This window comes from Opisthocomus hoazin, chromosome Z (genome assembly GCF_030867145.1).
Source record: "Opisthocomus hoazin isolate bOpiHoa1 chromosome Z, bOpiHoa1.hap1, whole genome shotgun sequence".
Taxonomy (NCBI): domain Eukaryota; kingdom Metazoa; phylum Chordata; class Aves; order Opisthocomiformes; family Opisthocomidae; genus Opisthocomus; species Opisthocomus hoazin.
The window spans coordinates 66,252,628-66,264,782 of record NC_134454.1 but is presented as its reverse complement, the minus strand read 5'-3'; the positions used below and the strand labels follow the sequence as shown (position 1 = coordinate 66,264,782).

At 36.0% G+C, this 12,155-nt stretch overlaps 1 protein-coding gene across 7 annotated transcripts in view; it reads left to right on the top strand.

Annotated features, from left to right (window-relative positions):
- ERBIN (erbb2 interacting protein) overlaps positions 1 to 12,155 on the top strand; it is a 120,042-nt gene that overhangs the window by 84,783 nt on the left and 23,104 nt on the right. For 4 of the 7 annotated variants that reach the window (XM_075446905.1, XM_075446903.1, XM_075446899.1 and 1 more), the window contains 11 exons: positions 191 to 265; positions 1,444 to 1,588; positions 2,022 to 2,094; positions 3,164 to 3,293; positions 3,648 to 3,763; positions 4,775 to 4,844; positions 5,876 to 5,975; positions 7,292 to 7,413; positions 8,009 to 8,179; positions 8,979 to 9,161; positions 11,393 to 11,510. In XM_075446905.1, coding sequence (XP_075303020.1) covers positions 191 to 265; positions 1,444 to 1,588; positions 2,022 to 2,094; positions 3,164 to 3,293; positions 3,648 to 3,763; positions 4,775 to 4,844; positions 5,876 to 5,975; positions 7,292 to 7,413; positions 8,009 to 8,179; positions 8,979 to 9,161; positions 11,393 to 11,510 — 1,303 coding nt within the window. The remainder of the gene's footprint in view (positions 1 to 190; positions 266 to 1,443; positions 1,589 to 2,021; positions 2,095 to 3,163; positions 3,294 to 3,647; positions 3,764 to 4,774; positions 4,845 to 5,875; positions 5,976 to 7,291; positions 7,414 to 8,008; positions 8,180 to 8,978; positions 9,162 to 11,392; positions 11,511 to 12,155) is intronic. The other 3 variants (XM_075446904.1, XM_075446901.1, XM_075446902.1) reach the window with 2 other exon arrangements.

Genomic DNA, 12,155 nt, shown 5'->3' with positions numbered 1-12,155 from the left:
TTTTAGACAAACGGTGAAAATAAGCATGAAAAGACTTCACTGGAGCGTAATGATGTCCTTACATTGTGTATCTCTGTCTGAAGTCTGTTCTAAAGCTTCAGTTACTTGATTCATGGGAACTGATAAAACCACTGGATTTGCAGCAGAATTTTCTGTATGAGGTTTTTTTAAAAACGACTTCCCTTTACAGCCTGAAGTACTTGAACAACTGAGTGGGTTAAAGGAATTTTGGATGGATGGTAATAGACTAACTCTTATTCCAGGGGTAAGTCCTTTTACTGTGTTAAACATTTAGTATTTTAATTTACAGTGGTGTTTGCTTTGTCAGCTGTCATATATGTTAAAATTAGTATGTAATTTTAGTGTTACATAAAGCCAAAAGGCTAAATGCCACTTAAATGCTTAACTAGTCTACTTAGAAATTGTCACTGATCATGAGAGTTGGGTACACAGCTTTTCTTTCATTGAAAGTTATATACCTCTCATCTGAATATTATGTTCCAATTCAGGAAAGGGATGAAAATCTTAGATCAAATCCTAGATCAAATTTAGGGTTGACTGGGCCTTCCAAAAGGGGATTATTTTGTGTTAGACAGCAAGCAGGAATTTACAGGATAAATATGTGGCGTGAATTTTACTGGTCATGGCTACAAAAAGCAAGCAATATGTGTTCAGGTGCCATGTATGCAGGGAGCATAGCCATTTCCTGAGAAAATGTTCTGGTGACTTTGTCTGCGTTCCTGACATGTCCCAGAATTACACGGGGTCCAGGCTGACCTATTACTGCAGTACTTGTGAACCTGTGCTTATGTTCTAGTAAACTAGTAAATGAGTATTTGAATTTCTGCTTTACAGTAAAAGTAAAACTGTGTTTGTGAAAGTGAGTGCATCTTCCCTGTCCAGGCTTTAGTAGAGCAGTGTGCACAAATCTTCAGGCTTATTCTTGGTTCATGTGGAAAGGTAATACAAGCTTGTATTTTGACTTGTTTCTTCAGTTTAGTACAATTAGGAATTTGCTGTTTTGGGTTTTGAGGTTAGATAGGATGTAGTTTTAGGCAAACGGTGAAAATAAGCATGAAAAGACTTCACTGGAGCATAATGATGTCCTTACATTGTGTATCTCTGTCTGAAGTCTGTTCTAAAGCTTCGGTTACTTGATTCATGGGAACTGATAAAACCACTGAATTTGCAGCAGAATCACTTTAGAGGCCAGCAGAATTACTGTGGTGTGGCTGTGTGTGGAAAAACATCAACTGTGCATATCTGCACAAAATACTTCATTATAAAGCTTGGATATTTTGCATAAAATTGTATTTCAGCACTATAAACAGATTTTCTTTTCTGCTCTGGCATTACTCTTGAGAGGCAGTTTGTTGTCACATCTTCTTGATTTTTGTTTTGAACTTGCATTTTCTAGAATGTATTATTTTCTCTTGCTTTTAGTTTATAGGCACTTTGAAACAACTGACCTACTTGGATGTTTCGAAAAACAACGTTGAAGTAGTGGAAGAAGGTATTTCAGGTTGTGAAAGCCTGCAAGACCTACTGTTATCCAGTAATTCACTTCAGCAACTGCCAGACTCTATTGGTGTGTATTTTCAGTTAACTCATGTTCTTAAAAGCTTATACTTTTAACACAGACGGCTTGAAAATAGACAAATGCCATTTTAGATCTAATTTTTAATTGATTAAAAGTGCCAGTTTTGGATAAAGCTGTAATACATAGCTGAATAATGAAATCCGTATTTGTTTTGGAGCATTCTTGACTTCATGCCATAGTTTGTAAATGGATAAAAATATTTTTTCCTCCCCACCCTCCCATGGCTGGCAAGTGGTAAGCTGGCAAACAAGTTCTGTAAGCTGATCTGCTTATTTCACTAGGTATAAAGCACTATAGGCATACCAGAGAATACGGACGATGTGTTGCTTGTCCATAGTTGTGTTTCCCATTAAATTAAAATCAAAACTAGGCTTAATGAACTCAAATGTCCTTTTTGATTTACTTGTTAATTTTATTACAGGTTCTCTGAAGAAGGTAACAACACTTAAAATTGATGAAAACCAGTTAATTTATTTGCCGGATTCCATAGGAGGGTAGGTGTTTCATCTGAATAAAAGGTTGAATTACCTTTCTGCATATGGAATGCATGGGTCCTCTTGTGAATGTTTTTTCAGCTACTTGATTTAATTTCTTCTGCATGTTAATATCTTCATAAAATTGAAAGCAAATCGTTTCTTGTTCTTCTAGTTTGCAGAATGTATGTTCTTTATGTATCAAAAGACCTATGTTCCTCACTTGCTAATACAGCCACCAATCTGTAAAAGAAAAATTGAATGTGAAAGAAAACAAGATGTTTAAAATGGCAGTCAGCTACCTGGAACTGTTTTTTGGCAGTAACATAGCTGTGGCTGTGGTAAATATTGCAAGTGGTTGAACCACTATCCAAAAGCTTGTAAAAAGTGAATCTGAAAACACATTTTTTTATATTACAAGGACAATTTTCACCTGTTCATCAACGCATTTGTCAATGTATAATTTGATGTTCAGCAACTTAATTTAAAACTCAAAAAAGACAGCAAAAATATTTGGTTCAGAATTAAGCAATATACAAATAAAGGGTATTTGTTCCAGTTTATTTTGCCCTAATATAATTAGTGGAGGTTATCTGTTGTCAGAATTTACAAAATACTTCTTCACTGCCAGATTCTTAAACTCATTGTCTCTAATGCTTGGAATTATTTTCTTGTTCAGAAACTGCTCTCAGCTCCTGTTTGGCTATGATCTGTCCCTTCTGAATGTTTTCAGTGCCTTGCACTAGCATGTTTTCATGTAGTACACAAATATTTGATGCTGCTGGCCCCCATGTTTTCACTGTGTGCTCTTTTATGAGGACAGTGTAAAGGAGGTTCAAAAAAAACCCCACATACCACAAAACAAGCCCAAAAACCTCACAATCAACAACAAACTAAAAAACCCTCCAAAACACATTTTAGGCAATTAGTAAAGAATTTTTCTTGAATTTTAATTACCTTCGGTTTCAGAGTTTTATTTTGAATTAAATTTGAGATTTGTAATTAATAGTGTTATTAATTCAAACTTACAGTATTCCATTAATGTTGAATGAATAAACCTCTGTAAACGAGAATTTTTTTTTTTTTGCAGGTTAGTATCAGTAGAAGAACTGGACTGTAGTTTCAATGAAATTGAAACATTGCCTTCATCTGTTGGGCAGCTCTCTAATATACGAACGTTTGCTGCAGATCATAACTTTTTAACACAGCTGCCATCAGAGGTGTGTATTTAATTACAAAACTGTGAAATGAATTTTTAAATGTATTTTAAACTATATAGTCTACAACTTTTGGATAACAAGTTAATAATTCTTGAATAGATTTTCTTCGTGTCTGTTTTTAAAAGATGATGTAGGTGAATATACAAATTTTCAAACAATGAAATTCTGAATTTTTTTAATCAAGAAATAGAAATTTGTTGCCAGTGTATTGAAACTAAAAAGGTTTAATGTTTAGGAATAAATCTAATTATACTTTACAGGCAAAAATAGCTGTAATACTATTTGTTTTCAAACAGTAAAAATTTGCATATTTAGAGTTGTGAAGACAGATTCATTCTTTCGGTTTTTTTTCAGATTGGAAACTGGAAGCATGTAACGGTGTTGTTTCTGCATTCTAACAAGCTTGAATTTCTCCCTGAAGAAATGGGCAGTATGCAGAAATTAAAAGTTATCAATCTGAGTGACAATAGGTTTGTGAATGCATTTATTCAAGTAGAAGTTGTATAAAATGCAACAATAATGTGGAGGTATTGTTATGAATATATTACGCTATCTTTCCTTATCTCACACACAGCTTAGAAGCTGACTGAGATGCATGTATTTAATATATTACTGTTGTATTCTGGATCTTGCAGTTCCATTGTATTAAGCTGTCTTTTTTAATGACTTGGCACACGAGTTGAAGCACAGCTTGAATACATTCATGATTGTTAGCATTCATTTGTCTGGGGAATTAGTTTGGTTACTTCCATAAAAGTTTGATTCTTACTTAGAAGTTAGTAGCTTCCTGTATTGCATATGGAGGACACCAAATAGTATCACGATACAGTGTAAAACACTTGAGTGTGCTGGGGAGTGGTGAAAAGAGAGTTGTGTTTTGTTGGAGCTGGTCATTGAAAACTGACAAAACATTTATCTTTCGGGAATTTCCAGTTTGTAGAATTGAAATGTATTGGGAGAGAAAAGTCTAACTGAGCTCCATCTCCTGTTCTGCCAGTGCAGCCTCTCCGTACTCCATTTGTAGCCTGATTTATCCATTAATGTCAGAGCTTCCATCCAGGGCAGCCCCTTTCCCACACATGTATCTTGGAAAAAAACAACAATTTTCAGATGTGGCACTGTTTTCTTAATTGGCGTAGCGTGTATATTGAAAGATAAAATACTGAAGATTCAGATTAATTATTTCAGATTAATTGTCTTCAAAATTGTATTGAGGTCACTGAACTGAGTTAAATTCAAGTTACATCATCACTTTCTTTTTCAGCTGCTTGCTAAGCTGGGCAGGAATGCTTTTTTAAATTCCACGTATAGCTTTGAATTGAAGTTACATGCTGTTGCCTTTCAACTGTCAATAGTTATTAATTTAACTATATCTGTAAGTGTCCTTTTTAGACTTTTTATGGGCTAATGCAGGATTGTTTCTTAACAGTCTTAACAGTATTGGTAAGTGTACTTACATAAACTCTTGTTGCAATTTGCAGACTGAAGAATTTGCCATTTACTTTTACAAAACTGCAGCAGCTCACTGCTATGTGGCTATCAGACAATCAGGTGAATGTTTTTTAAAATTAAAAATAGATGATTGTTGACTTTATTCCTAATGAAATTGACAAACAGCCATCTGTTAAATAATGAGACCTGGTGCTGTGTGTATACATCACTACTTCTTTGACATGACCATGTGGGTTCTCCTGAAATAAACAACATTCAGCCTAACCGTCTTTGAAGACTTTCATACTTCCAGCAAAGTTCTGTGCTGTTAGGAAATGCAGTTTAACAGATGTTTGGTTTCTTGTTTTTTGTTTTTCTTAAGTCAGGCTTGTTTACACAGGAGAGTTAGTGCTTGATAAGCTAGTAGTTGAATGTGTAACATGCTGTTTCTTCCACAGCTATAACATTGGGGAAACTTCGCATGCCTTTTGTTGAACTAGGTGTCTTGCCGCACCTTTGAGCTCTGTGACTGTCCGAGTTTCAAGCTATGAAGCAGTAACTCGTGTGCTTGTGGCTTATATTTTTGCTGTGTATTGAAACCCTCTGTACTATGCTAATTTCCTGAGTGGCATTAAGGTGTACAGGGCTGCCCGAAATCCACTAGCTTCAGATGTAGTATAATGAAAGCACTTTTACTAATACAGTAATTTCAAGAATCCCCTGCCCTGTTTTGTAAGGCATGGGGAATATTCAATCTGGTGTCAATATGAAAAACTGGATACAAAATTTTTCTCTTTGTATGATTGTCTTCAGCTTTAAAATGCCAAGTATACTTGTGTATTCCAGATCAGCCTGTTTTGGGATAGTAATAAGTCCTAGCAAGAAACTGGGTGATTTTTTTGCATATCCAACGTTTGCTTTTAGCTTAAAGCTGCTACAGAATTTCAGTTTTTAGTCAAAGCCAGTCGTCAATCAAAGACAGACATGTTAATAACTTCATTTTGTGAAAATTATTCAGAGGAGAAGTGGTTTAATACAAGGCAGAGTAGTCTCCAAAGTAATGGGACAGGCATGCTCTGTCATATGTTGATAGTATTTACTTTTTCATATATATATTCTTATAACATATCCTTCTTTCATTTGCTTCCTAGTCTAAACCACTTATCCCTCTTCAAAAAGAAGCTGACCCTGACACACAGAAAACAGTGCTTACTAATTACATGTTCCCCCAGCAACCAAGGACTGAAGATGGTAAGAATTTCTGAAGTACCCTGTCAGAATGCACACTTTTGAAAATAATAATGGAACTGTCCAGCTAATACGATTTTCACTAGATAATACTTAAATACAAGTTTAAAGTAAATTTGTGAGAGATGAAGAGTTACATGTGAGGAATGAGAACAGTAACTTAATGTGATCTACATATTGGTAAATTCTAGGTGAAGTAGTTTCAGTGATTGAGGTGAGGAATGGTCTGGTGTGAGGTGTGATCATATTCTGTTATGGTTGCCACTTCCCAGTGCTCTCTGTTTCATTCCAGCGGAGCTTAATGGTTTGGGGTGCAATTTTACTTAGCAAGTGTCTGCTTCAGACTTGACTATTTTAACAGAATGTTAGACGAAATGTCTTTTCTGTTACTGAGTACATATTTTGGGAAAAATACATAGCATTCTGGGTTTTATTTTAAAAGAAAAAAAACTGGTCCAGAAAAAAAACATTTTGCTCACATGTAGTTTGAACAGTTTTATGAAAAAAGCTTTTATTAAACTTTATTAAAGTTAGGCCCAAAATACTAAGACCTTGCCAGAAAGTTGTTTCTCCACACTTGTGAAATAGTTAAGAAAATAAGCAACATTCCCTGAGTAACCCCTTTGGGAGTTAGAGAGTTAAACTACTTTATTTCTCCACTTTCTCCTGCAGGCAAAGGGAACAAGCTTGTGCTGCTTGAACAGAACTGGAGGGGGGGCATGTATCAATGGAAACAATTGGAAACTAAAAAGTGGCAACATTTGCTGTTCCATGGCACAAGTGTCTAGCAGGCAGAGAGAGGAGTAATCAAAAATATCAGCAAAACCAGTAAATTGTGATAATGCAGGGTTTTGTTATGAAGTCATTCTTATTCTTTGATTTTGAATTTTCATTAAATGAAATCAGGTGAAAGCTCTTACACATGCTTAACACGACCATCTCACTGAAGTCAGGCTATATAAATCTGTAGAACTTACGTTTATATATATACAAATAAGTATTTTAATATTTATAGGTAGCTATGAATATAACCACTTTGCAGCAGAGAGTCCTCCTGAAAATTTTCAAGTGTGAGTGTTAATGCTAGTGTGCAGCTGTGTGTATGAAGTTTTTTACTGAACAGATAGGGATTTTACTATTATGAAAATACACCCAAGTTCATAAAGCAGTGGAGCTGGTCTTCAATTAACGGTGCTGCTAGTCTCTTATCTTTTAAGAATACATACGAAAGCACACCAGTCCCATCCAAGAGAAAGAAAAAGAGATTTTTATTTCACATGATGTATCCTATTCTTATGAGAGTCTTTTTTTTTTTAAAGTGATGTTCATATCTGATAATGAAAGTTTCAATCCCTCTCTGTGGGAGGAACAGCGGAAACAGCGTGCTCAGGTGGCATTTGAGTGTGATGAAGACAAAGATGAGAGAGAGGCACCACCTCGGGTTAGTATTGACTTTATTTTTGAATACTTGGTGCTTCCCTCTCTCTTACCCCCACCCTTGAATCTCATCCTCTTCCTTACTTTGGCTGTGGATTTCACTCTGATGAACAAATCAAATCTTCAATTACCAGTTAAGATAGTTAAGAGTATCTAACAGGATGAAACACTATGGTCTGGGGCTTGTTTTTATTTTTGTTTCTGTTTGTTTTTTTTTTGCCAGATCATTTAAAGTGGAACACAAGGGAAAAACTCTCAAATTATAAAAGGCAATCTAGGGCATAACTAGGAGACTACCTGACAGGTGGTGCTGTGGGGAAACAATGATTAATCCTGACTTTTCTTTAAGTAAATTATGGTTATCATAGTTCTTCCTGCTTGCAATCAAAGGACACATTTGGCAGGGAAACAAAGTGATTCATAATCTTGCTGGGTTTTATAAACTGCTAAAGTCTGCATCAGTCCAGGCAGACTCAAACAGCAAAGTGGAGATCCTAGATTGTTCAGTGTTTTGCCCTAATTCACCGTCTATTTTAAAGCTGAAGTTTTACTTAAGACATTTAAGTAAACGTAGAACATTATTGCTTTTTGTTATACAGGAAGGCAACCTGAAGAGATACCCAACTCCATATCCTGATGAACTGAAGAATATGGTCAAAACAGTCCAGACAATAGTACATCGGCTAAAGGATGAAGAATCTACTGAAGATATTGCCAAGGAGTCAAAACGAGAAAGCCAGGCAATTTCTGTAAAAGATGTGGGGGTAAAGGTTAGAGATAATATTCTCTTCTGACTTTGCAAGAACTTCCAAAGATGTCGAGTGTCGTTGATTGCTTTTAATTCACTTCTCCCTCCCTGCCAATGCTTTAGCAAGAAAAATTGTCAGATTGAAGAACAGAACTTAGAGACTTCTTTAGGTGAAGAGGTAATAAATGTCTCCTTGCAGCAGCAGTTTTCCTCGGATGCTAAGAACAAGAAAAATGCCTTGATTCTCAGACAAATACAAACTGTGCATGTGTTGAAGAAGCTGACTTCTTTGGTTTCTGGAGGATGTCATCATTGTCATCCTGTGATCCTCTTTTATACACCAGACTTCACAGTGAAATTCAGGATAATCTCTGAGGATCTTACCAGTGCCCTTGTGACTGGAGGTTTTACAAGAGAAGTCGGGAAGGCAATTGTAGCAAATTGGCACAGGAGCCAGGCATCTCTAACAGGCTGTTGTAGCATGATAGGTGATAGGACTACCATTTGATGCTGATGTGTCTCATCGTAGATGTTCTTGGCCTTTTTTTTTTTTTTTTTAATTTAGCTAGAAATTTAATGGTACAAATTGACCCCAGTACAGAGGAGAATCAAATTGATTGACACAGGGTAGGGAGCGTACATCAGTAATCTATAGACAGTTCTCTGCGTTTCATAGCTGGTGCATTTCAGACTTTGTGATTTCAAAGCTCAGATTTTCCATTCCATAGTTTCCCAAAATATATATAACGTTAACTCTAAATATCATATGTTCCTGAAAACCTTTCAGGATGTTTTTTCTGCTTATGTTCTTAATCCTGTAGACTTCAGAAACTGCTTCAATAAAGAACAAAGCAGATGAGAGAAAGCAATACTCAGCAGGAAGCTCTGTGCAGAAGCCTACTGAACCAGAAGCTGAGCACAGCACCACAAATTCACAGATGACTGCACTTGTTAAAACCTTGCAGAACACAAAAGCAGTTGTCAGCCATGAAGACACACTCGAGGTATGGCATTGCGATGAACATCATACTCTCGGACATGAAAATTTATGTTGACAACGGCAGAAAATTGCCGTCCATAAGTACTATAAATACAGATGGTTTGCAGTGCAAGATTTTTCTCACTTCAGATTGTATTAGGTAAAAGTAGAAATCTAATAAAAAGTTCATAATGAAAGACACATGCATTTAAAGAAAAATAAACGAAACTTGACAAAAAGTTGACCTAAGTATCAAACTGTAAAAAGACTCATACTTAAATAGAATTTTCCAGTTTTGCTTGATTGTCAGTTCTTCATTAATAATTTCAGTTGTCACTGAAATAACTGATTAGTGGGAGCAATCAAAAACTTGTGTATCCAAGTGACTACGCACATTCATTTCAAGTGAGAAGTGAAAGGTGGGTTTAAATATATGTATTCCTCTGTTTTTTAGTGAGCTCTTGTGAATATGACTTGGATTGTATTTACCTCTAATAGAGGTGAATTCGGAGATTTTGAACTTTCAGGCTTTTTATACTTCTCTCTGACGAACAGCATGTATGGATTTATTTAGAAGGCTTCAGACTTACGACAAATTTTGGAACTTGTCCCTTTGACAGTTGCTAGTCACAACTTGTAAAATGCTTTTTTCATAGTTTCAAAAGGAGATAACTTGTGGCTGTGTTGTGTAAGCAGTGGAACATGTATATATATCATGGTCTTATTGAAGAGACTTTGTGATGAGCAGTTGTGGCTGTTGCTGGCTATTTCCCCACTAGCGTGTTCCTGCTTCTACATACTTTCTGAAAATACTGGTTTTGACATTTTTCTTTAGTTTAAAAACATTATCTCAGAAAATCATTTTAGTTGTCTAAAGGTAGTGACAGCAGTTCTTTGTAGCTGGCTGTATGCCAGTAAGGAAATGAGGCAGCAATGTGTAGTCAGTCAGGGAGAGTGAATTCCTTACTTCCATGTGATAACCTGGTGGTAATTCTGTTGCAGTTGAATCCACGTATCTAAACTTCACAAAACTTCACATGGGTGTCATTTTTTTCATTTTAACACTGATTACACTGGTTGTATGTCACATCCAAGAGGAAGGGCAGTGTGGTGAATGCAGTGAAGAGGTTGTCTGCTCCAACTGCACTGAAAACTAGATGGATTTTAATTTTTTGTTCTTAATGAAGGCTATCATAGATTGTTTGCTGCATCTCAGTCAGGTTTGTCCTCCCTGCTGTCCAACGAACTGCCCAGGTAGTTACTATCATGGGAAAGCTGGTACTCCAGTAGGTTCCATTAAATGTTCTGAAATTTGTAAGAAAAAGTGAACATGGACAGACTATTTTTTAATCTGCAATATGAATTTTGTAGCATTGGTAATAGGGAGCATGTTTACTAGAAAGAAGTTCCCTCTTTAGGGAATGAAGGCTTATTTTCTTTCAAAATACTACTGCAAACAATCATTTCTTGAAGATGATAGGAATATAGGGCTGGCAGTAGGATACTGAATCAGTTGCGTGGTTGCTCTTGCAGCAGCTTTGTCAGTTGATCTCTTTCATAAGTGCACAGAGCTCCATCTTATGGTTAGGAACTAGTGATTTCTAGCTTAAATGTATTCATCATTGCTTTATTCCTCTGCCATTGTTCTCAAAGTTAAATAACTTATTTTCTTTCTGGAATTTACCCCTAATGTAAATTTAAAGATATAAACTGAAGCTAACTTGCTCTTTTTTTGCTAGACTGGGCAAGCCAAGATCATTCCATCTTTTCTCACAGCAGAGCTCTCCATTTCTAAGATTGTTTTGATCATGTGATTCTATAGCTGTGTTAGTTTGATCTAATTTCTGCAAAACCAATAGCCAGCTAGTCAGTCTGGGGCATCTGCTGGTTCAGTGAGAACTTTCTGACTCAGCTGGGGGTTCTCTCCAATGATGGAACAGAGGCTGCATCTGCTTCTCTAAGTAGATTTTTGCAGCTGAAGTTACAGCTTTGACTGTCATTCTCATGGAGTTCATCAATGACAGCGCAAGTCTGCATGTACTGCTGCTTAAAGAAAATTCAGTGACAAATATTACTTAATTCAGTGGCAAATACTACTAAATTCAATTGACTTGAACTGTAAATGCACTACACAGTTGTTACGTTGTTTTTTTATGTTTTCCCCTTTGTTGTTTGGTGGGTGACAGTTTAGATAGCATTTACTTAGCCTTTAAGCAGTTCTTTAAAATGCACAGCATAAAGCTGTTTTTCCTTTAGCAGGAGTCAGAAGAACTCTCGTCTGATGAAGAGATGAAAATGGCAGAAATGCGACCACCACTGATAGAAACCTCTATAAACCAACCAAAAGTGGTAGCTCTTAGCAATAACAAAAAAGGTTAGATACCATAAAAAGCAATAGAAATGTTGTGTGTTTCTGATAATTTCTTGACTCAAAGTGGCTAGTTTTTCCAGTTGAGTTACGTAAAAGTAGATTTAATTTGTTTGTGTTAAAAGAAAGATGATCAATTCTCTAGTTAAGCAATGAAAGCAGATGAAAAATTCTGCAGTATCTTCTACTTGAGTGTATGGTAAAGAAAGCAGTGTTGACATCCTAATTTTCTTGATTCTTGTCATTGGTTTAAAAGCAGAGGGAGAAAGGAGATGTGTGTGTTTTGGGGGACTGTTAGCTTGAACACGCTCTGAATACACTTAAGGATCGCAGAAAGTGGTATATATGGAAATATGCCATATTTCGCCCCTTCCTCAGATATTGTGGATTATTGCTGCTGTAGGCAGCAATATCACTTGTTTAAATTTCGCACAGACTCTGTGCTCTCTTCCTAAGGTTTAAGAAGAAACTTCTCTTGTGGCAGCTCTTTCTCCAGAGTCACTTTACTCTGTTAATTTTCTTCTTTCTTCTAACAGGAAACTTCAGAACATCATTAGCTAAGTTTTGTATTCCCTGAAAGATAATTTCAGGCTGGGTAACCATTTCCTTAAGAGTAAGGAATGACCTAGGAATGAGAGAAAAGATAATTTA